General features: G+C 38.9%; 2 protein-coding genes across 25 annotated transcripts in view; one reads left to right on the top strand and one right to left on the bottom strand.

The window, feature by feature from the left end:
• The window catches only part of mapk10 (mitogen-activated protein kinase 10), a 31,465-nt gene extending 19,743 nt beyond the window's left edge, over window positions 1–11,722 (bottom strand). For 4 of the 19 annotated variants that reach the window (XM_067484270.1, XM_067484264.1, XM_067484272.1 and 1 more), the window contains exons 1-3: window positions 11,334–11,711; window positions 1,608–1,679; window positions 202–371 (exon numbers count right to left, since the gene is read on the bottom strand). In XM_067484270.1, the coding sequence (XP_067340371.1) occupies window positions 202–371; window positions 1,608–1,679; window positions 11,334–11,336 (245 nt within the window). In that variant the 5' untranslated portion in view covers window positions 11,337–11,711. Of the gene's footprint in view, window positions 1–201; window positions 372–1,581; window positions 1,680–10,655; window positions 10,732–11,333 lie in introns of those variants that run through there. The other 15 variants (XM_067484265.1, XM_067484274.1, XM_067484271.1 and 12 more) reach the window with 13 other exon arrangements.
• Window positions 11,723–17,018: 5,296 nt separating this feature from the next.
• Window positions 17,019–25,171, top strand: part of ptpn13 (protein tyrosine phosphatase non-receptor type 13) — a 38,842-nt gene continuing 30,689 nt past the window's right edge. For 4 of the 6 annotated variants that reach the window (XM_067483969.1, XM_067483968.1, XM_067483966.1 and 1 more), the window contains exons 1-3: window positions 17,021–17,383; window positions 21,829–21,947; window positions 24,277–24,443. In XM_067483969.1, coding sequence (XP_067340070.1) covers window positions 21,833–21,947; window positions 24,277–24,443 — 282 coding nt within the window. In that variant the 5' untranslated portion in view covers window positions 17,021–17,383; window positions 21,829–21,832. Of the gene's footprint in view, window positions 17,384–21,828; window positions 21,948–24,276; window positions 24,444–25,171 lie in introns of all 6 variants that reach the window. The other 2 variants (XM_067483970.1, XM_067483967.1) reach the window with 2 other exon arrangements.

Raw genomic sequence — 25,171 nt, 5'->3', positions numbered from 1 at the left:
CAAAATCGTAAAGTCTTGATATGATAGTCTGTAATTAAATTTAGCTTTAGACTATCCTCCTGTAATTGTCTTGCGAGAAAATAGCTACCTAAAATAAAAACAGCTAGATACTCATTTAAACGTTACCTATGACATATAAGACACAGCAAACAGCCTGATGTGACAAAAGGCGTAAAAATTGACTTTTTTTCTGATACTTACCAGACAATTCCCTGAGCTCCAGAGCCAATGGGCTTTAAATTCTGATAACGTTTTAAAACTGTGAAAGTAGAATCTCCCACTTCCACACTGTAGAACTGGTTGTCCACTTTGCTTTTGCTCATGTTGTAATGTTTGGCAATATATGACACATCCACTTGTTTTCCAAAACCCTGAATGAAGAAAACGCAGCATAAAAGCCAATGAGAAAAATGTTCTGCTATCTGCTTGTCTAACTGGTAATAAATCATCTGAAATCATCTGAAAGAAAACTATTAGTGTAAAATTCAGACTTTTCTATGTTATTAAGTTATTTAAATGATCAACCCTTAAAAAAGTGAATTTGTCTTCTACCGTTATAAGTTCTGTACCTGCATTTAAAAACATAAACATGACAGAAGCTGACAGGACGTTGACTCTACATCAATGTTTCCATGCAGACATGTAAACTATGTACCAACCTTGCAATGACATTAGTGCAATTAATTTCAACTAGACTAAAGACATTAATCATTTATTTATGTGCACACAATAATCAAGCCATAATTATTTAAGCAGAGCAGTCAAACAAATGGTGCCACAACAAAAATAGCCGTTAATTACAGACTGAGTAATTACAACACAGCTCACAAACCAAATAAAGCTGTGCCACTCTGTATTACTGAGGGGCACGAGTTTAAAACACTCCCCACAAACAACATAAAAAATGAATACATGTGATGTAATACATTTAACACTAACGCGTCTGACAAGTGATCCACAATCGTCTCGGTCTGATTTCTGATTTCGGTCTGGTTTGCCGATCTGATTTCATCAGCACACTAGACTGAAGTCTTTACTGTGCAGCCAGCGGTATCTATACAATTAAATCAAGCTGCATGGCCATGAGTAGGGGAGAGAGCCCATACAACATGACGGAATAATTTGAGCTACAGCACAGAAGAACGAGCCGTAACTTTAGCCCGTAGCAAGCCTCACAGTCGGGACAGTTTATGAAATTACATCCGCACAGGCTTTGCATTTACAGTGTCACAACTCAAAAGGAGAGAGACAATTAGGTTTCATTCAGGAGGACGTTCACTATTTTGTCTCTCACTTACAGTTTTAGGTATTAAATTTAGGTGGAAATTCTCACGTCTACTTGACTTATTTTTTAGCTTCAAAAAAATATAAGTCTACAAACATTTTTACACTAGAACTTTTAATGAGAAATCGAAACCCTTTCACAGTGCACATTAGCTAAATTTACACATAAACTTACCATTTTTTGTGAATGCAAAATCACTATGTTGTCCTTTTTTATACAGGGAAACACTACAACATACAGTACAACACAATATACAGAGCAATGAAAGGGAAAATGGAAGCGAATGAATACTGTACCTTTTTTACCTGTAAGGAACACACACCTGACAAAAGGCTATCTTCACATCCAGGATTGGTTGACTGCAGTTATATAAGAAATGTCTGCTCATAAATACCTGGAAAACACAAACAGAGGAGAGCAGGAATCAGTGAGTGGTGCAAGCATTGGTAACAGGAGCCTGCGATGTGGGTGCTGTTACGTTTTTGATGGAAGACGAATTAAACCCAAAAATAGAACCCAGAACGTTAAACCTAATTTGTTATGGTTTTTTGCGACACATCTAGCAGTAAATGGTCTGTACCTACGTTATTAAATACTTTTCTACCTCACCTGCAGGACAACCACTTGCTTTTCATTCAAATACCAATGACGGCAAAGCTGCCATGCAAGGCGCTAGCCTAACACACGGGGGCTAACCTGGGGTTCACTCTCCTGCCCACCACGCATGGACAACAGAAGGAGCTGGGGATCGAACCACCGACATTGCGATTGGTGGATGACTGCTCTACCTTCGGAACCACAGCCTCCCCCTGAACTGATGAAGTAGTTGTTTGAACACTATTGTTTTAACCTGTACCTTTTCGAGTGGGGAATTCAATCCTCCCAAAGAATTTATTGCTGTGTTTTCTCTTCTCTGTCCCCATCATTCTCAATAAAAGTGCAGCAAACAACGAGTTGTCACTACCCAGTCTTCTATAAAAAAGAATCGACCAAAACATTGATTTTTCATTAGATAAACCATGGCACATGACTACAATGATGAATGTGTGTGGGTCTGTGTGTGTGTGTTTGTGTGTGTTTCAGGATGTTGGGATGGCTTCTGTTAGAAAAAAAAAATTTTTTTATATATATATACTTCACTGTATTAAGACTGATTTCATAGCATCATGTCAACACGTCTGAACGAATTTTTTTCAGCCTTAACTGCAAAAATAAAGGCATTTTGGGAAACATGCCTTTTTTATTTTCTTGCTGCTAGTTTGAACTGGTTAGATTAACTTAGTAAAAAAGACTTCAGTGGAGATATGGGAGAAACAGGGAGAGCTTTAAAGGTGCTGGCAGGTGAATTTGGGTCCAGCGTTTATTCTAAGAAGTTGACATCAAACACATTAAGCTCTTCAAGCTCAAAGGACCCAATGGGTTTATCTACAGCAGAGATTGAATAGCTAATGAGGGGCTACATTTTTATATTGTCTTAATGCATAAAACAGTGTTTCAAAGAGCCACTACCAGCGATTGTATTTGCAAAGGTATAATACTAGTTGGCAAAGCTCAGATGTTTTTAATTTGAAGGAAGTTCTAAACACTGTAAGGGAGGAATAAATTGGGAAGCACACTCTGAGAGACAGAGGCTCCACCATTAGGTGGACGTCTCACCCACAATGGCTCTGGCTTTAAAGGTTTTCCAGATAATGATCATGACTCAGAATACAACATGTGGGGTTAATGTTGACATTAAAAACTATAGAAAAAGATGCTGGCCTAGTGAGAAATTGATTAAACACACACACACACACACACACACACACACACACACACACATCATTTAGCTCCACTAGTCCTATAATAATGACACAATCAAAGCTTTAGTGTCTCTGTTAAATCCAAAGGGAGCAGGACAGCTTTAAAAAAAGACATGTGGGACACAAAGGAGCAAAATATTCTGGTTTGACCTATTTAGGCTGAACCTTTTACTTTGGACAGTGCAGTGTTACACCACATGATGATGGACAATTCTACTTTCCACATTTGACCAATGGCTGTGATTTATGAATATAATGTGTTCAATTAAATAAGGAGAAATTTGATTGATGATGATGCCTGTATTCCTGGGAAAACCAGAACAATTGTTCACCTTTTTCATTTTCATCAGACACTGACAGGAAAGAAGACAAGAAGAAAAGAATTAGAGAAGAACTGCACGAGAAATAATGCACAGGCACGTGGAAGACAGGGTTTTTGATGTCATTTTTATATGTGATCCTTAAATCAAATCTAATGCCTCAAAGCGCTATAGTAATTTCCAAACATCTGCATGTTTGACCGGACTAGCAGCACTGCCACCACATTAACCAGAACAATATTTGCTATTAATCTAACAGGTCAACACTAAATCAGCACTGTCAGCTTCCTAGATATATCTGTTCTGCTCTAATCTTCAGCCATCTGTGTATATAAGATATTAAACCGCTCAAATGGCCAAAATGTTTGTCTTTCAGTAGTTTGCGCTGTAATAATTCAAACACCGACCTGAATTATTTCTGAATATGTTATCAGGCAGATATAGTTAGTGCTCCAGTCACTCAATAATATTGTGGTTTTTCTGTATTTCACAGCACAATGTAATCCAAACGACAATGTGTAATATGATAATATTGTTATTAAGTTAAATGTTTTCTGATGGAATGGGGGTGGGGTTTATCACAAGAATATTGGTTTTTTTATGTTTCCTTCTTTCATATTCGCTTACGATATTATTTAATATTTGATGTCTTATCTAGAAGTATGATTCAGAAACACCACATATGCAGCAACTTGACAAGACATTTTTGTTAAATTCACACAGCTGTGCAATGTTTGTACACAAGACTTGTGGAGAATTAATCATCAATAATCTGCAAATGAGAAAATTAAAAATAAATCACACTGCAGCAAAACTTTGTGCCTCTGTGAATCTAATAGCATGCAACACTTAGCTGATTCTGTTTGTTAGTTCAACCCTCTGACCAGATTCTGCTGATAGTGATCATGGTTAAAGTGCTGCTCTACTTGTATTCTGCAATCAGCATCATGCCTTAAAATGTGTTCTTATCAGTCTGACAACAATATGTCTCATCTGTACAGGTGACTGGGAGCTGGAATAGGCAAAACATTTTACTTATTCTAACTTGTTTTATCTTTCTAAGAATGTAGGAGGAACGAAAATCTAGTGAAAAATCTAGTATAATCAAACATTGTCCACATAGATTTCAAATTAAAAGTGACAGAAAATACCTAAATGCTGTATATCAGGCATGGAAGTAGTTTACTGGGGTGTGTGTGCTTTTTTTTGCCATGCAGACTGTGGTGACTACCCAGGACTGTGGATTATTGTAATTAGTGGTGAGGGTCAGGTAGTTGCTTAAAGTAGAAGCTATTAGCAGGGGTGTGGCTCTGAACCAGCATCTCACTACAACTGATGATCAAAGCCAATGACATAGTTACAATTAAACAATCTGTGAAGTTTTGTCAATGCTATTTTGTAGTGCCCAGGTTGGGAACAATATTAAAACAATACTTAGTTGATAGTATTATATTTTTCTTTTCTTTTATAAATTTATTTATTGACAAAATTTTTATGGAGCTTTCAAAAGGAACTCCAGCCCTGGCATTTCCTGTATTGTGTGCAGATTGTCTACTCAGTCAGTGGTAAAAAGATAAGCATTAGAAAAAGATTTTGCTAAAAGATGACTTCACACAACACATTAGCATCAACCACAATGTTTTTTGAAAAGTTTCCCCTCCTATATGCTGCTCTTGAGCCTTGTTCAACTGTGTTGCTTAGTGTTGCATCAGGGTTTAGAAAGCAACATTACTTGTAAAGTACAGTGCAGAGTTCTGGACTCTTTGAACTATAGATTGTGAAAAATTGCCAATTTATTGCAGTGAGTGGGATTGTTGTAGCACTGCCATAGTCCTCCTATGGAACTGACAGTTGATGTCTGATTCTGTCTTTTTGTATTTTGACCCATTTAGGAGACCACTTTAAGAGACACACAGAAACACATTCACAGCCACAATACTATTGCTAATCTATTGCAAAACAGACATCTGTTATTAAGACAAACCTGAAGAAACTCAAGAGTGAACCTAAGAATAAAGATGGTGTGTACTGTAAATGAAAGTGAGAGGAGGTTTCATTTATCTTGATTGGGCCAATGCACATTACTGATACAGCAGACCATTAATCTCTATTGCTGGCCTTGCTGATCCTGAATTGTGTTGATGTATATGTGTGTGCGTATGTTTGCTCTGGAGTTGTAGCTGGTCCTTGTTATTTGCATCGTGAGCATATTGTTCTATTCAGCCCCATGGGCACAACAATGCCTCAGGCAAACAAGTGATCACTCTGCATCGTTTGAAGGCAGCGTTTTACTGTGCAGCAGTAGATCTTAATCCTGCTACTCCGTATCAAGACTACTTTGGTTTTCTTCCCACTTTCTGCACAACTGGCAGCAAAAGTGCATATCAGTGTCTGACTGGATGGTTGGAGGACCAAGATTGAGATTCACTATAGTGGAAATATTAGAATTGATGAAGTGATGAAATGTAAACCAGTATGACCGATAGTATGGAATATGTTGCTTTTCATGTTCTGACACATCGGATCCACCAAAAACACCAGATAAAGATCAGAAAAAGAGAATTAATTAAAGAATTTGTTTAAAAGAAATGTGCCAATATGTGGTGCATTAGGCTATTCTTATTGTTCAGTCCAAGGAGAAGGTTAAAAATGTCCGTCGATTTTTTTCACTATTGTTTTTTTTTGTTTTGTTTCTTTCTTTATTATTGACCTACTACCTATAATAATGAGATTGCAGCCATGTTGCCAGGAGTCTTTCAGCCATTGGGAGTTATCACTGATGTGAGAATCCCCTGTCAGCATCTGACGTGACATGCTATTTCTAATTATATTCTGAGCAAAAAGAAGCAATTGCAAACAGGCCAAAAACTTATCAGGAAACTGGGAGTGTGTTTATATTCAGGCACTGGACATTTTAGCTGGTCAAACTCAGATGCAATTAGTAACATTTTACAATTTCAGCATTTAGTTGTGTATGTGCAGTGAACGTGTGAGAGACAGGAGTCTGCTTTGAAACTCACTCACAGAGGACATTTAGACATTAATATAACACTAATAACATTATAGAAATTATAAACACAACAATTACGTTTTTAAGCGTTCCACCAATATGCAAAATATGGGAATGCAGCCATTGGCGTTATGTTTTTTGTTACACCTAAATATTTCCAGCTTGACAAAATGTCACATGTGATAAAAGGTCTATTCTGTATACTGGCTCAGTTCCACACCTGAAAACAATGGGGTTATCATTTATAATATTCGTTCGACATTCTGTGATGATTAAATCTCTTACAAAAAAAAACATTTGTTACTGGCGAAGCAGGACACATCCTTGTCTCCTGATGAGACGAGTAGTTACATAGATAAATACCTCATATGTTAAGGATGATTGCAAATTTCCACCTAAAGTATTACATTACACGGTGATATGCACAAGGCGGTAAACACAACTAAATGCGTGACAACTGTCTAGCATCCCTTAATTCAAAACGACTTTCTGTATATTTTCATGTAATGAAGCCCATATGCCTGATTAATCCAATTGACTCAACCTCAGCATGACATCAACAGAAGCAACAGACCCAACAATAAAGGGGAAACCACCTAAAAGAAAAGCAAACTGTAATACCACAGTAATGTTATTAAAATCTCTTTATCCGATCTCTTTTCAGTAGGATATGTGGTTTACGGGCTGTTTCCAACCCGGCCTAGCCCACAGTTCAGCAAACAAAAACTCAAGTCAAACTGCACTGGAGGTTTTACTTCTCTATTAAATAGGTTTCTTATTGTTAGGATGTTTCTTGTTGTATTTATTTTTATCTCTTTCTCTCTACACCATCTTCTCCTCTCACATATGCTTTCAGGCTTATACACATTGTGTGCATGTCACATAATTCGCACCACAACAATATCCATGTATTTCTTCATTCCACCCTCACTGATGACAGCCTCTGTTCTCTCTTTCCTGTCTCTTCTTTGTCCCTCCCTTGCTCCCACCATTCTTGATCCCAGGCTCCCAGCCTCTCTGCAACCACCTCCCCTCCCCCTCCTTCGGAGCTCCATTGTGAGTGCGTGGCTCAGCAGCCTCAGTCTCTCCTGCAGTATGCAGCCTTGCCGTTACTGTGCAGCCCGAGCCAAACGCAGCTCAGCCTCCCATTTGGGCTCAGGGGAGGGGAAGGGAAGCACTTCAAACTGCAGGCCCTGCCAGGAAAACAAGACAGCACTGACTCCTGAGCTCATCTACAAGCTGTGAGAATCTGAATGTTCACTGACATCTATTGATTTGTTTCTTTGGAGCTGAAATATTCTTATCCTCTCCGTCCCTGTTCTCATCTGTTGTCTCCTTCCCAGTTCTCACTTACATCCCTAGTTTCACTTTAAGTAAACAACAGACATGTTCGCTGGAAAGCTGCTTGCACTGTTGTTTTCTGACGCAGGGAGCCACATGTAGCCACACCTCCTCTTTGGCAGGTGTGTGAACATGATCAACCCATTTACAGCTTTTCTTACACAACCTAAAACACATTCAGAGCAAGAGAAATCACTGTCCCTTTACACATAAGAGAATAAAAATATTTTATGTGACATGATCACAGGACAATTGTGCTGCCATGACTACAGGAGATAATGCTTTCTAAAAGAAATGATCAACTTGTTAGATTTTATTACACCTTGAACTTGTTGAATACACATTTTCATATGCCCATATGCCTATGTGCATACTTTCTTCAGTATTTGCTTACAGAACCTGGTTGCACAAGAGCATGGCATTTCCTTAGGCAGCATTGTTTTTTGAGAATACACTGAGAAGAAATCTGGTGATATAAGGCATGTTTTCAGCTTCCCCTCTAATCCTTTGATGGCCTCAGAGTTGCAGAAATGTCTGTCCTGCGAGGAGTTTTGGGACTGAATCTATCACAGCCTAAAATCTTGCACTCAGCTATATGTAAAAGCAAATAAAGCTGCATATTTGTCAAATCAAATCCAATTATGGAACTGTGCATGTCGCTCTGCAGGCACATTTCTCTGTTTGTCTGTAGTTGTAAGCAATACTGCAGCCTGGGGGGATAAACATTCAAGGAGCAGGAATTTGATTTTATTTATAAGACAATTGTAAATTCTGAAAAGGACGGTAGCATCGTTGAGAAGTATATAAGGCAAGATTGAAATACCATGCAATATATTTATAATAATTACGTGTAACTTGATACCACAGATTACAATCATAAAAGCATTAAGATGTGGGTTTTGACACATCAGGCAAAGGAATAAAACTAAAATTGTAAACATAAACATCTGCTGTATCAATGCGGACATGAGCATATGAAGCAAAACATTCACAAATGCCAAAGACAAACAAGTTCAGGCAAACACCTCAGACACTTGTTTATAACTATGTCCAAACTAGCACACCTACATCTAAGGTCATGCTGGGTGACCTATCCCATCATCAACATGTTTTCCTCTTTCACCATCTCTTCCTGAAACAAGTGGATTGTGGATGGTTGTTGTTTAGATACATACTGTGACACGCAGTCAGGGAGAAATGATTAAGACCCGAGTAATAATACTGAGCTGGGATCATTGGGTGATGTTGCCACTGTTGCTCAGTAAAATTAAGCCATTGTAATTATATTCAGCAAGTGCAATGGCAGAATGCTCATCAAAAGACTGATGAGGAATTTTAGTAACTGATCGTCAGTGTTCTATAGATGTTCTAAATTCTAGATCTCTAGATTCTACAAACATGCCAGCTGTCCCAAATCCTTGTCATTGTTTTGGTCATGTGCCTCTCCTCTGAAAACCCGGGTTCCAGTTTTATTTCCTTCCGTTGGAAATGTTTCTGAAATCTTCTTTAAATGTCTTTTAAAAACAAGTTTAAATTAAGTTACTGGTTTTGTTTTGTCAGTGTTTTCCAGCACCAACACAATAAAATTATTGATCCTATCTTGCAGATCTTTCTTTCCTGTGCTGTTTATTGACTTATCAGTGTCCAATACATTCATTACTTTCTAAGTATATCAACATTTCTGTTAATCCATTGGCTTATCATGAGAACTGCAATTATTCTAAAACTTTATTAACCATTGTTGCACATTTTAAAGTAAAATGTTAAAATGCACAACAGTTTATTATTCTAAGGATTTGCTAGTTTTTCACCACTAGAAATTAAATATCTCTGGCTTTTTAACTGATGGCTGACAATTAAAGGTGTCATCTTCAACACTAGGACCAAACTCACAGATCAAACAGACCAAAAATAACCAACATGTTATCCAATAATTATTGTACCTTACTTTGCACATCACATCATTACTTTGCTCGTGCGTGGAATACTACCATTCTGTCATCTCACACTGCCTTATTTTATCACATAACAAAGGATTAATGTACTGATGTTCCGATTTCTGAGAAACAAAAATGAATTAAAAAGGCAGGCATTATCTACAGCAAGATCATGTTAGTCCTGGTGGCTATTTCCATTGCTGATCCTCCATTGAATACAACAAGCTGCCTAGCTAAAAATCAATATCAATGATTATCAGTTTGTGTAGACATGCAGTGTCTGCTACCTTAACTAAAGCAGAATGACTTATTATGCTGAAGATATTTCTGTAATTCACCAGAAACACAGTATTTAAAAACACTTTGCCGGACACAAAATTTGCACAGCGCTAATGAGTAGAAGGAGGAGGAGAAGCTGTTTGATAACCCTATATATCTATTTGAAGAGACATGTCACTCTCTTCATGCACTGAGGAAACACTCATAAAAGCTTTGTTTAAATGTCAAGTGTGTTCCCTGCAGCACTTTCACGAGCATAGAAGGCTGCTCCTGAATAATTCAGTGCCCAAGGTCACGGTGCTAAAACCTGAGAAAACATGGGAGAGTTTGTTGTGACATATTTAAACCTTCATTCTATAGAACAACATACCGACACAACAAATCCAGCTTGCTGCACTTACAAATACCCAAAAGCTCGTTTGGATCTCTGTAAACTGCATAACAGTCATAGTGGATTTACAGTTTAACAAAGCCTTTGCATTAATATGGTTTTCAGAAAAATCCCCATATAGATCCAACAACCTATAATGTTTAGGGTGAATAACTCCCCATCTTTTAACTTTGGTTTTAATGACAAAGCCTCTAGAAAGGACTTACACTTTGATTTAATCTACACCAAAGTCACTGCACCAGTTTCAAAAATCCTCTCATATTAATCAACAAATCGACATTAATACACACAGTTTGTCACAGAATCGGCTATCTACGTTTCAGCATGGATCTGAAGCTGGTCCCACGTCCCTGGTGAAGTAGTGATGATCTGCATAATGCACAAGGTGCGCAGCTGACTTGTGAGGGGGAGGAGGGACAAACTCTGCATGTAGGCCTACAGTATGTAGCCTGTGTTTTGAAAAGCGTCATTCATCCATCACCCATTTGCACCACTCCCAATCAAAAATGCATAATATTCTTCACAACGACCAAGCAGTCACACTAGAACCCGTCAGAATATGCAGATATGGTTCATTGGATTAAAGGCGGGATTGCATGGTGGAGATTGTGAAGTCAAAAATTTTATATAACAAAGACAAGTAGCTTGGATATCAGCCTATTGTGGGATGTTATTCTCGATGTCCGTTTAGGGACAAACTGCTTAAGCATCTGAATAGATGGAGAGACTAACGCCATAATGAAATCCCCGCACACTGCTGGTCGCTGCTGGTTGTTATAAAACAACATCCGCGGCGCTGAACGCATCAAGACGAGGTGGATTTCGTGTTTATCGCAGTCCCTTTCCCACCGAGGCATCGCTAGTGGACTTCATTAACCTTCCCTTGCAATCAATATTCATCACTCCACCCTCCAGGCAGCTGGGGTCCAAGCATCGCATCCACATTAAACAAACGCACCCGGCCTTACCATTCCGTGCCAGCTGATGACGAGCCCAGTCCGGTGGCAGTCCTTTTCAAAACATCCCGACGGGGAGCATTACAGTGACCATGGCTGAAGACTTAATTCTGAGCGTTCGTGAAGGAAAAGGTGGAGAGGGCACACACGCTCACACATATATGCACACACACACACGCACGCACGCACGCACACACACACACACACGCGCGCGCAAAAAAAAAAGACGATGATGAAAGAAAAAAGCAGCGGTGGACGGAACCGAGGTTTGCTGATGCTGAATCACTCTCCACCAGTCTCACCACCTTGCAACCATTGTGCTGCAAGATGCTCGCTGTACCATTGTGGACCTACCAGAGCACGGAGAGAGGGAGGGAAGAGTAAGTGGGTATAGGGAAATGTGTTGCCATAGCAACCCAACAGGAGCACGTCTGACGTCAAGGCCTGAGCAAAAGGAGAGATAGAGAGTGAGAGAGAGAGGGGAGGGTGAGAGAGGAAGAGATCACATGGAGCCTGTGTCTCTGGGTGGGAGGGGTGTGTAGTGTAGGAGCATCTCTGTCTCTCCCTCTCTCTCTCTCTCTCTCTCTCTCTCTCTCTCTCTCTCTCACTCTCTCTCTTCCTGATCCCATCCTGTACTGTCCTGCTTGGTGAGAACATGGAGGCTATGCAGTTTTATTTGTACAGCACAGTTTATTAGCTACAACTTAAACACACAGAGAGATGACTTAAAGAAATACTATACTACAAGTAAAAGTACCATTTCAACTTTAAATTAATTAGAAGCTTTATAAGAATGTGCATTAAATATCTTTTTTTTAAATCTTTGCTTTACTCTTTTTTTACATTTCAAAAATGAGGGGATGCAAACTTCTGCACCCAGCTGTACATTATCTAAAATGTACAAAAGTGCTCTACTAAGGAACAATGCATTTCAAACAGCATTGAATATAATGCCGTTGATAACAGGTAGTCCAGGTGTGTCTGACAAACATTAAGGGGAGATAAATGTGGCAAAGAAAAGTACACGATGAAGATATGTTTCACTATGGAAACCTGGTTCGGAACAAAGTCAGATAATGTTGGGTGGGAGTTTTATGTACAGACAGTTTGATCCTTAATAATGCATCATGAGTTTTTAGTTGATTACGTTTTTTATTAGACTCTGTATTTCCAAAAAGTAATTGTGATTAAAGCTCTAAAATAAATAAATAATAAATACATTTCCCTCTGAAATATATTGGACTAAAAAGTAAACGTAAGACGGCAGTAGTTGAGTACATGAAATAAGCAGAAACAATACTAGAAAAAAAATGCTTTCTTATAATTTTTGTAAATATTATTAACATTTAAGTTTTACTCATCCCATCTGCAAGTATGTCTGGATTAACTGCAGCATGTTTCTTTGCCTGTTGCCTAAAGAAGGGGAACCCGACACTAAGTACACATGGCAAGATGGATTTTTAACATTCATTGCATCTTTTAGTGGTTTTTCTCTGCACTAAATCTGGGTGCATATTCACCTCGCTAAATGTTTGGCCTTGGTACTGAGCAGGTACAAGAACTTTCTCTAGCATTTACTGAAACATGAGCACTGCTTTTGCAAGGATAGAGCCACTAGCAGAGAAGAAGGGTTTTTGCCACACTACACTGGTTGGATATGTTACGTCACATATATTCATCTAAAGAGGGCTCAAATGGAGGTGGAATTATAATTATCAGAAGTCAGCTGCTGACTGTTAGATATGCCCTCACATCATTTTCATTACAAAACTAATAAGATGTGAAATGGCAGAGTGGTTCAATAACTGTTATCATTTTGGTTTGAATTTAAAGCTTATTGCTGTTCAGTTTGTGCTTCTGATTTTCTTGTTAATAGAAAATAGCTTGCTTTGCAGCATTTTTCTTCACCATGCAGGTCACTGGGTGTCATAAACAGTACACGCAAATCAGTGAGCCCTTTGTTTATACCGAAATACAACTGCAATGAGTGTGACATAGCCACCTCGAAATGAGCATTTAAATTGTGGGCAATGGTCCATCTAAAATCAAACACGATATTGTGTACACCTTGTGTGTCTTTTCTTTTTCGATTCTAATCTCTGTTCTGCCTGTTGCACTCAATTGTAACTCTTTTTTGCAGTTATGGTAGGTTTCAGCTGATCTCAACTTGTGATAAAAATGTATTCATAACTACTGGGTGTGAATCTGCTGGTGTTTGCACTAAAGTCCATGTTCAGACGGCGCTTCACTGCAGCTTCTCTTTGTTTGGCCCGATTCACAGAAACTTCTCTTTTGGATGAGTTGATAAGGGCTCATATTCAGTAGCACTACAGGACAATCCGTAGTTGCTGCCACCGGAAAATCAGGTAAAACAGTGACCACTTATAAAAATTTCTTTGAGTTGAATTTAGAGCTGTGGTAGGTAGAATATATATCAGGGTGCGAGAATGTCTCAAGAGCAGGGGCCCTGCTGGAACAAGGTAGTTTGCAAATCTGTGTTTCATACATTTGGATGCTTAGGGTAGAGAACAGGTCTGACAGCTCTGCGATTTAAATAAATGCTCACCAGAGCCACTGACATCAGTTTTATCAGAGGCATACATTCATTTCAGGTAGCTCCCTCCCACTTTATTTAACTGTTGGCAAACCACAGAACTAATTCTGAAGCTAGTGAAATGCTCCAGGAAAGTTTTTTTAATACTCTAATACTTTTTAATAGCTGGCCCCAAAGGCCAAACTCGCCAATCAGCCTTCAACCTACAGTGCCAGGTGCCCCACTTTTTCTGTCAGAATATGCTTATCCACTCTTTCAAGTCTTTCATTGCAAATTGCCCTTGGGGCTCAGACCAGCAATGATGTGGAGGTATTAAGGACAGTACTGGCAAAAATAGAATCACAAGTTCGCCTTTCTTCTTGCCTTCTCTTTCCTTTTTGGTTACACTTTATGAGACAGCACTTATCAGGCCTTGTTTTCTCTAGAAGTCTTCTAATGGGGCCTCTCTGCCTTAAGTAATGTACAGAGATTAAAAGCTATTTAGTCAAAGGAGGCGCATTGTTTAGAAATCACATGGGCAACAGTTTATGGAACATTAAAAAGTAAATTAAAAAAAGCCTGAAGCCAGCAAACATTAGATGTGTTTAGACCATAGCTACCACAGTCAGCAGGTCACTGAAAAGCTCTCCAGACATTCCCTTGTGAAAGTCAAGACCACTGATATTTAAAAAGCCGCTTCATATAAGGTACTGTTTTAAATATGAGAGGATATGACAGTCTTCTTTTTTATTGAACTGTATAGCAAATATACGATATATGAAAACAGTATTGTGTGTAATACTGATTTTAAAAAAGCAATGTTCTGAACAACATCACCAAAATTGTCAAAATGTGTTTAACGCTACATGTCATCCAGCAACTTTGACTTTACAATGTAAGCTCAATTATCAAATATCAAATTTTGCATTTCATTTTTAAGTCATACAAAACGGTTTTTAATCCATTTAGGATAATAAAGCTATTAGTCTATTTGAATAAATAGGTGCCCTGATATACAAGGGTCAGCTTCGAGGATTTCGGTTACTGAAGGGGACTGTCCTGATTCCGGGGGAAGCAGGCTTTAAAATTGTCATGGGTGCCTTAGGCCACCAGCAACTCTTATAATTATAAATGAACTCTGTGTTTTACCATCCATTTTAAATGGAGCGGAGCCGCCGTTAATTTCAGAAAACTTTTGTTATTATAGTTACTTGTAGTTTGGCCTTTTATGACTGAGCTGTTTTAAAAAATTAGGTTTGAAAACTGGGAGTCATGTTAAAACAATGCTACCCAGTGTGTGTGTTACAGCTTTTATCGGATTTTGGAATGAAGAGAGGTGCCAGTTTAAGACAATTTTCTATAATGTTGAATTATTGGTTATTACTCTTACTGCTGCGATAGACAAGCATTTTCAGGTCCTTTTTGCTGTGTGTCTTTCAGGTTTATCAGTCTTGAGAGACATTTGTTATCCCGGTTAAACCCGCAAGTGTTTGTGAAGGCTGGTGTGCCATATTTTGCTGCCCCAGAGGAAATTTTCAAAAATCTGTCAAACAGTCTTTTTGAGCTCATCATCTGTGAGATAGCTCCAATTCATGGCCGTGTTACAAATGACAAAAGCCTCAGAGAAGATTATTTAAACTAGAGACTGAGTCTGGGACTGACAGATGAGTTTCTTATCCTCAAAGTCTTTAGTTTTTGCTTATCTCAATTACAGATGAAGGAGGGGGGGAAGTAAGGTCATCTTCTAAAATTTTAAACAATTGATTTATCTCGGATTTCTATTACAAAATAGATTTATTAAGCTTGATTGTTGTTACTGTGAACTTAAATTTTCCTTTGGAGAATCAGCTTTAAAGTATGCGAATGCATACTAAAGACAAATACAATATAAGAAAAACAACTACAGACAACCTAAAACAGATAAAACAGTAACCGCTACAGAAAAGATAGGAAAAAGATAAAGAAGGCAAAACTAGTGGCAGTTCCAACACAATTTGTTGTGCTCCAGTATGTATAGTACAGCATGGGTAGCAGCAATATATCAGTAAGCGTGAGGTCAGCTGTTAATGAGTGTGATGGCCTGAAGAAAGAAACTGCTCTGGTGTCTGGTGGTTTTGGCACACAAGGCTCTGTAGCACCTGCCATAGGGGTGAAGCTGGAACAGATTGTGTCCAGGGTGAGAGGGGTATCCACACAAGCTTAACGTTAATCACTTTAAACAGACTACAACCAAAATTCTACAGTTTTGCCAAAGAGAAGTTTTTTTTTTTTTTTATTGTTGATAAATTCTAAATGTTGTTTAATCATAGCCTGCACACACAATTTAGGAAATTACAAGTTACATAATATATTACAGATTTAAAGAGAAGAGAATATATACATTTTACACAATGGCACAAGCTGAAATGTTTGTGAGTATCAGCTGTCACTCTCTAAAGAGAAAACCAGTTTTAATCAGGTAATTGGGTCTTATCGCTTCAGCTCATGGCTTGTGATAACAATCATGCCCTTTAGCACTGACAGACACGGGCAGAAGCAGTTCTTTGCCATTAGGGCAGCATGTAATGATAGTTAAAACCCACTAGATGGCATAAGACAGACCATAAATAGGTCAGCTTTGAAGTTCAACATGGGAAGGAAGTACTCTGCAGTGAATTGCTTCCTGACTGCTTAGATGAGTCTCAGACAGCTTTGATGTTGCTGTTGTGGGAAATATAGGCAATAAGTTTGACTTCTTAATACGTTTCGACAAAATGTCAGATCCTTGTAACTGCTCTCATAGAAGTGGCAATAATCAGATGTAGGATAAAATGCAAATCAATTGCATCATCACGTGCAGTGTCTTTCATGCCCCTTTCTCTTCAGTGAAAATCACCTGTTGGCAGAGCTACAAATTTGCTCTAATTCTTTAGCAATTATTTGGAGGTGTGTAGGGAAATGGTTAGGGGGGGATGAAGCCTATGCTATATGTATAGGGGGGAAAAAAAACATCGAACAAACTATATTCTACGTCTAAGCGCAATCAAAGCTCTCTGTACGTTTACTCCCAGTTGTGCGTTACTATAGAAACGGTTAAATGACAGTCTCAAGCAGGGAGCCAATGGGCAGCAGGAGTAAGGTGTCTGGTTACTCCCAGTCAGCCCACGCTAGCCGGGCAAAGGGAGGAGTTAGTCCGCTCCTCGGCAGTCAGTAATGGTAACTTGGCTGCGCTCGAAGACAATTCGGTGTTGTTTAGTAGTTCTAAATTACGACTAAAAAGTAGCCTCCAAGGCGGAGGTTTGTTTATATATATATAATTTTTTTTTTACCTGTAGCGGCCTAAAGAGCAACACCTGCGCTCTAGTGGATATTTGCAGCCCAGCACCCCGTGGAAAGGTAAACCCAACGGGTTTCCTGCCGTCTTGCCGTAGACTCCAAGATGTTGCTTTGTGGATGGGATGGCGTCTGGTCCCGTGTGTGCGCGCACTCATAGCTCCGTGGGAATACGAACCTTTGACTTCCAAGTTATTTTTTAAGCCCTTCTTGCCCGGTGAGTTTACTTCAACTGCCTGAAAAGTGCCGTAAATAAACTTTATCGTTGTTGTAGTTGGCCAACTTCAGTCTAACCGTTCCCGGCGTTCCCGGGAGTTCAAGCTGCCGTTGTGAAGCTAAAACGCTGCCACTTTTTTTGACTGTTGTTAAAAACATTGACATGCCTGTATTTTTTTTTTTCTAATTTTAGCTACCTTCAGTATAGCAAACGCGCTCTGTTTGGGGATATTTGGTGATGTTTAGACCTGAAAGTACGACTTTGTGATATGGTAACGTCTCCACAGTAAAGCGTCTGCTGATGTCTGTCTTAGGTTTAACCTCAGTTACTGTGGTACGTTCCGCAGTGGGGAGACACCGCGACAGAAATTACTAATGAAATTCATAAAATAAGGTCATTCACCTGCACTTTCAATTCTGAACGCCCTGCGTAACATCTTCAGTCTCCTGTTCAAGCTGAAAGTTGTACCAGTATGGACTGAATGTTTTATTCACGGTTATAAAAAGGTAGCAGAAAGGTACTAAAGTCAACCACAGGTCAAGGGTCATGAGGGCTTTGCATTTTTGTCATTCAGGACTGAATGGTTGAGGCTGAGTGACTGACCAAGATGAACAGTCTCTTCTCGAGTTATGGTTGAGGTGCGAGCATCCTCATAGGGGAATGGGATGGATGGAATGGAATAGGGCCAGTGGGTTGGGTTTGTGTGTTGGGAGGAAAAAGGGGAGTCGGACTGAGGTTTTCGCAAAACCATGCTCTGCATGTCACGGTACTCATGGCAACCCTATGATTAAGAGAAATGGAGCGGATGAGGTTGAGACCAAAATGAGAAGTGAGGGTCATCGGTCTAGAGTTGGGCTGATATTCATGTTTATCATAGCCATTGGCACAGCTTTGTACTGGATGGTCCAGGTCCAGGCAGTGCTGAAAAACTAAACTCTAATATGTAAAGTGGCTTACTGCTTATTTAGACAGAGCAATCTGTTACAGGATTTTACCAGGTATGATAATTGTCAGTGTGGTGTCCCACTAATAACCTTTGTCTTGTCAGGTGGAAAAGCCTGTTTGCTAATTGTTTTGAACTGTAAGTATGTTATAGTTATTAAGAAGTTACATTTTTAAAACCTCTTTCCTTAAATCATTGCTCATGATTGTTCAAAAGAAGTTTTGATCCAGGCCTTCCTAAATGAAACCATTTTTAAATTTAAATCATGTGCCTCCAAGCTGCATAATATGGCTTGATTCGGGAAATCAAAGTTCATTCAGAGTGTCTTGTTGATATTTCCTGGTATGAACTACTTTAGATTAAGATTTAGTAAGATTACTAAGCTTTTCACCTTAGTATTGGTGCAGGGTTCATCTTCTCACAGGCTTCTGTTTTAAATGTTTTTGCAAGCAGAGACCACAGTTCTGATGTTTGGGGGATATGAGCAAATTCCTTTTCGTATCTAATGTTATGAGTTATGCTTTTGGAAATGGAACAGGAATTTGGTGTCTTTATGAATGATTGATTTGAAAGTTCAGCTACTCAGATTTTCTTAAGACTTAACATTTAAAGGGTTTTAGTGAGAAAGGTGTGCTTGCTTTTCTAGTGATCTTGCTCCTGGCAAATGTAGAGGGATGTGGATAGAAAGGAAGCAGCAGCAGGAACTGCAATTTTGCACGTCGGTATGGTCTGGGTTACTCAACTGAAGTGCAGTTTTTCATGGGGGCTGTTTTTTAAATCCATTTCATGGTTTTTGGTTGTGTCACTGACAGGAAGGTGGGAGGAAAGGAAAAGCTTCACCTTAGCACAGAGTAAGAGACACTATCATGTTTCCAACATGTCCTTGTGATTGTAGCCAAGACTTTCAAACATGCAGCAGCAGCAGCAGCACACCAAGCCCAATTTAGGTTTATTTTTCAAGGAATAATGGTGGAATACCTCGGAACAAACATCCCACTGTTTGAGAAAGAGGACAAGAGTGAGGGGCTGAAGTGGTGATGGCTGTCTGCGCTTATGTTTTGGGCTGCTGCCTCCTAAGCCCCTTCAATAATGAGCAGGACCAGAGTCCAGTGGGAGGGGAGCTGGCCTGCACAGCAGCCTCAGTGTGGATAAAAACATTCCACTGTAGATCTCTGTTGAAATAACAAGGGCTGCAAAACAATCAGCCTTCACAGCACCCACTCTCTCCATTCTCATGGGTAATGAGCAAAATGGGTTGTAGCCCACTTTTCCTCACACTTCACGCCTCCCATTGACTCTAATGGTTAACCTGCATTCCTGCATAAACACTTCAGGCCTGTGACATGCTTACACATTAACTCTCTTTCCCAAACTCTGATTCACACAAAAGATGTTGTTTCACATATTACTTATGACAATAAAGCGTAACAGTAATTATGCTGCCTACTTCGCGTAAGTGAGTAAGTGATATTCTCAGATTTAGTCTTGCTCATAACCAAACTGGTCCGTGGCTTCTTTTTGAAATGTTGAGAAACATTGGTAATTTCTTTTCATTTGTATTTGTCAGTGTGTGTTTTGGTTGCTTGGCCAAACACTAGTCCTGACTCGGTGTCCCCTAAATAACATATCTCTGTGACTTTGCTAATCCCTAAATTTCTTTTTTAAGCAGAATAAGGGTTTGAAAAATGTTAAAAGCTACTTTTATTTTATACCTCCACTGACCAGGCCAATAGCTGCACGATGGAGGCAGAGTGAGGTTTCAAAGTCTGTAACATCATTTCATGATTTCGTGAGTTTTTCTTTTTAGGGAGAGTTTAAGAATTAAAATGAATACTGATTCAGTGTGGTTCTTGTGATGTTGTACCCATCCCAGACTTGACTGATGTTTTGTTGTGCTTGCGTAGGAACTGTTTCATTTCCTGTTGGGTATTTGAGAGATTTGGTCACTGCAGACTAAACTTTGAGTGTTTGAGGTCAAGATAATTTAAAGACGGATATTATATGAAATGATATCATTGCACAGAATTCTACAGTGAGAACAGGTACTTTCTGTGTTCTTCTGTCATCTGATGATTCAGTCTAGGGTCAAGTTCTAATGCTTCGAGAACACCGGGGCAGTGGGAAGTGAACATCTTGCCACTGGAAGGGATAATTGTGGTCATTCATACTCCACATAAGACTGCACTTTCATTAAGTTAGCTTGGTGGTGCATTTTGAGTTAAATGTAAAACCACAACACAATTGTGTATGCTTTATTTTTTATTTATTTTTTTGGTGGGAAGGGGGGTACACCCTGGACAGGTCTCCAGTCTATCTCAGGTCCAACACAGAGAGAAACACACAGGCAGACAACTATTCATAATCACATTCACATCTATGTGCATTTTGGCTTCAACCATTAAGGTAACATGCATGCCTTTGGACCGAGGTGGGAAACCGTAGTACCCAGAGAAAACCCTCACAAGCAGACAGGCTGCAGCTGGACAGGGATGCACACAGGGGATCTTCAGTTGTGAAGCGGCAGCACTGTTGCCTCGAAGAGCAAGACCCGAGAAAGAAAAAAAAACATACTGACTGATAAAGAATGAAAATCATTATGTAATCAATCCAAGCTGTCTTTCTGAGATGTTTCTCTTTTAGGCATAGCATGTTCTGGCATGTGTCTAAATCTGTTTCAATTATTGTAAATGTACTGTTGTCTGATATTGGCTCATTAGTTTATATATCAGGGTTTTCACTGCTGTCTTGAAGGAAATATAAACTACCTTCTATCTTGAGCTTTAACCAAGTTTGACACATTTGTGTTTTAACATGTACAGCAGCAAACAGATTTAAAAACAGATTTTGCTTTTTTAAGGTTTTTTTTTACCTTTCTCTATATTAACGCCCGCCCTTTGAAAGCTTAACTCTCATAAGCTGGTGGAGGCTCACAGTAAAAATTTGCTACTTTGTTCAATGTAACTCAAGGAAAGCAGGGTGTGGGTGTGCTTGCTCCACTTCCTCAACTGCAGACAATGATGATACAGCTTATGTTTAAAAGATGTGGGATTTTATCCAAGGGCAAAAGAAAACAAAACGCGTTGATCAGAACGACTGTTAAATAGCCCTAACAAATTCTTACGGTTTTATTGATACTACAGTATTTTAGTTTATTTTTTTATATTCTAGTAGGAATGTTGGATTATTGAACTTAGATTATTGAAATATAAAAAGTAGGTTTTATTTGTATTTTGTTCTGACTTTGTTCTGTTTTCAGCCCAATTTGACTTTGCACCATAGTATTTTGTTGTATTAAGGTAGATCATAGATACTTTGTTAATCACCAGAGGGAAATGTTTGTGTTGGAGTATCTATTACACATAATTATACAGTATACATACAAGTAAAAAGTTAAGCGTTAAATAAAAAGCGTCAGATTGTCCAAGGTATGGTCAAAGCTTATTTGTGTTTTTGTGTGTATCCTTTCTGGTGTAAATCAGTTCTCTTTTTCTGTTTGCACAAGGAAGATGCACGTGTCTCTGGCAGAAGCCTTGGAGGTTCGAGGAGGTCCTCTCCAGGAGGAAGAGGTATGGGCAGTGCTCAGCCAGAGTGCAGAGAGCCTCCAAGAACTTTTCCACAAAGGTGAGATGTTTCTTAAAATTTCAGGACATTTGTGATATTTTCCCTTTCTGTCCTGTTTTCAAATGATTTTGCCCTTTTTTTAAATTGAAAGGGGCTAATTTAAAATATTGTTGTCGTCAAAATCCTTTTAGCTGATTAGCTGGTGCTGTTGTAATGTTTAGTTGAATCATTCACTGTCTTTAGTCCAAGTGCTGCAATAATACCCTTACCACTTATGTTTTGTCAAACAAAATAAATGCCTACTTTGTTCCCGGCTGGTTCAGCATTGATTCAGACTGTTTGGTTTTGCATTTTTAACGTCTGTGTGACTCATTTCGGCCTGTAAGTATTCTGTGACTGTCCTCCAAGACAAAAAGATAAGGCTGTCCGATTCCAGAAAGTCTTTGTAACTTAAGAAAAAGGGTGACTAAGGAAAAGTTTAACTCTGACATTAGGCAGGATGTGAGACATAAGGCATTGCAGTGTCCCCTGTGTTGATACAAGGTCTGGGTGGTGCCAAAACTGACACGAAACTCCAGTGCACCTGATTTCAGCTTAAATGTGTCATCAAACTGGCCCTACTGGCCGAGTGTTTTTGCATACACTACTGTAGTTTGAACTCAACATTCAGTTTTGCTGACTGGTGCCATTACAGTCAAGTTGTGTAGCAGGAATTCCCTCCTTATCAGTGTGGCCTGTAAATACTTTTTATTTTATTTTATTTTTATGCTGAGATAAATGATTGTGAACAATGCTCAGAATTTCTCAATGTAACAATAATAAAATGCAAGGTTTGATATTTGAAATATTTTAAATGATTCCATCTTCAGACAGAATTGTCCTTCAGTGATTAAAACTGTTAACATGTCCTTGCTTCAGTATGTACTTGTGTTTCTATACTGAGAAAGTTGTGGCCTCTCGTGTGTGTATAGTTTTAGACTGCTGAGTGAAGCTAAAATTTGAAGAGCAGATGTTGGAACCAGCTATTATATAGTCACTGAGCTATGTAAAGAAGTATGTTAACCCCAGAAGTAAATTAATAACAGCAACCATTTAAATGTCGTCAGTTTGTTAGATTCCAGTCAACTGTTGGGTCTAATGAAGAAATACTGCTGGTTTGTACATAAAAATAATAAAGACAGAAGTAAATGTCTCTGGTTTGTTGAAAGAGATTAAATGTTTGCGTAGATACCTCAGCTGTATCTTTGTTCTGTCTTTCTGGTGTTGAGTGAATGTGAATGTCAGGATGTTCCTTGATTAATGGAGCGTGACAACATTTATGACTTTTTAGGTACTTTTCAAACAATGTTAATGAATTACGTTGTCAAAAACGTAAGCACCATCTTTTTTTCTCTCTCTGTGTAAACAGTAGTGGTTAGTTAATGTTTGTTTAAGACTGATTTGTTTGAATAAGTGATGTGTGAATATTTCTTATTTGTCAGAGGAATTCCACCTCGTGTTTTATCCACTGCATGCTGCATCTGTGTTCGGTTCCACTGAGGCCATGTATTGCACTACTGTATGTTTGTCACTCTTGGGACATGTTTGTGACACACTAAGCATCTCTTTTCAGCGGACGTTCTTGACAGACTTACAGTCTACGGTGTAGGATAAAGACGTTTTTCACTGAAGTTGAGAAAGAACCAAATTGTGCGCGGTCAAGTCAAAAAATGCAATTTTTGTTGTTTGTATCTGTAGTTATCCATCTTGAAACATATTTGCTATGTCTGAGTCATGTTCTTCTCTTAAGCGACATCCAGCGGAAACGTTTTGTGTGGGATACACCTATTAAGCCAGTCTGCTTTTGAGTAAAATCTCCAAATGGTCACATGAGTTTTAAACAGGAAACTTATATTTACTTAGTAAATTCCAGGAGATATTTGGTGCTTCAAATCCAGTTCATCTTCATCTCTCTGCTTCTCTCAGAGTCAAGTATCAGTCGAAGAAAAAGAATTTTGCAGTACTGCTCAAACATTCCTTTGTATATTTTTAAAACGTTCTCTAACCATAGCACTGGCTGTGGCTTAGTAGGAAAAGAGAATTATGCTGTGTAGCCATTCCTCGCTTCTTCCATGCCTCAACAGTTATTTATTTCAGACTAACAAAGCACCATGTGTTTTTGTTTACTTGAATCCTCTTGAATTTCCATAAATGCCACTGTGTTAGCAAGAAACATCTATTGTGGTTCGATGTGTCTACAGTTGCAGATTTTAGATTCTAAATCCTTAGAAAAATTGGAACTTGCATAATTTAAGCATTAAGTTTGTTGTTGTTGTTGTTCCTCATCATATTTCTAATGGTTGCATCGCATATTTTTTATTTTTTATTTTTTTTTACTTTTTCGCTCCAGACCCTGCAGCCATGGGCTTCATCATCTCGCCCTGGTCACTCCTGCTCATGCCCTCTGGCAGCATCTCATTCACAGACGAGTATGTCACACAGCAGGATCTAAGAGCCTTCACAGCTCCAGAGGTCCTGGAGGGTGTCTCCTTGACTTCAGTTTCTGACATAGAGAAGGTACAAACTTTGCCAAATTCTTGTAATAACATAACATTTAATCTGTATGTTCTTACTACTGTTTGTTATATTACCCTTTGGTCATCCTTGCTAGTTTGCAGTGTTCTTTTTTTGCTGGTGCAAAAATGACATAAACGTCAAATTACAGAAATTAGGACTTTGTCGGATTTGCCATCTTCCTACTGTTAATTTATTGGATTTTAAGTTTTATGTGTCAGTGGTGAACTGCTCATACAGAAGTCTTGAGTTAAGAGGGCATTCTCAGTTGATTAACACAACATAGCAAATCTCATGTACCTAATAAACGTAATAAAGAACAAGAGCACCAGTACGATCCCCTGCAATGCAATACACAAGTTGTTTTACATATACTCATGCCCTCACAGTTCAGCTCTTCCCCTTTGGTAGGAGAGCTAAAAGCTTGCATGACTGGATTCCAGTTGCTGGCACGGCCCCACAGACCTCAGTGCAGTTTTGTGCTGACTCAGTTTTCCAGCCCTGGGCTTGACTCCCCAGTTTGGTTATTTCAGTTTAGTAATGATAATCTGTTTCTCTCATTATCAGAGACTGCGGCTAAATAAGTGTCAGCTGCAAGTGGCACTATTTTCCTTTCACTTTTTCAATGTATGGGGTGGTAGTGTTGCTTTTAATTGACAGCTTTTAAGTTTCCACATTTTCTTAAAGTGTGAGTGTGCCTTTAAATTTGTACTCTGCAATCTGTTCTTAAA

The sequence above is a fragment of the Channa argus genome, chromosome 18 (genome assembly GCF_033026475.1).
Source record: "Channa argus isolate prfri chromosome 18, Channa argus male v1.0, whole genome shotgun sequence".
NCBI classification, from domain to species: domain Eukaryota; kingdom Metazoa; phylum Chordata; class Actinopteri; order Anabantiformes; family Channidae; genus Channa; species Channa argus.
Note: the sequence above shows the minus strand (reverse complement) of the source record. Positions and strands in the feature narration are given on the sequence as shown.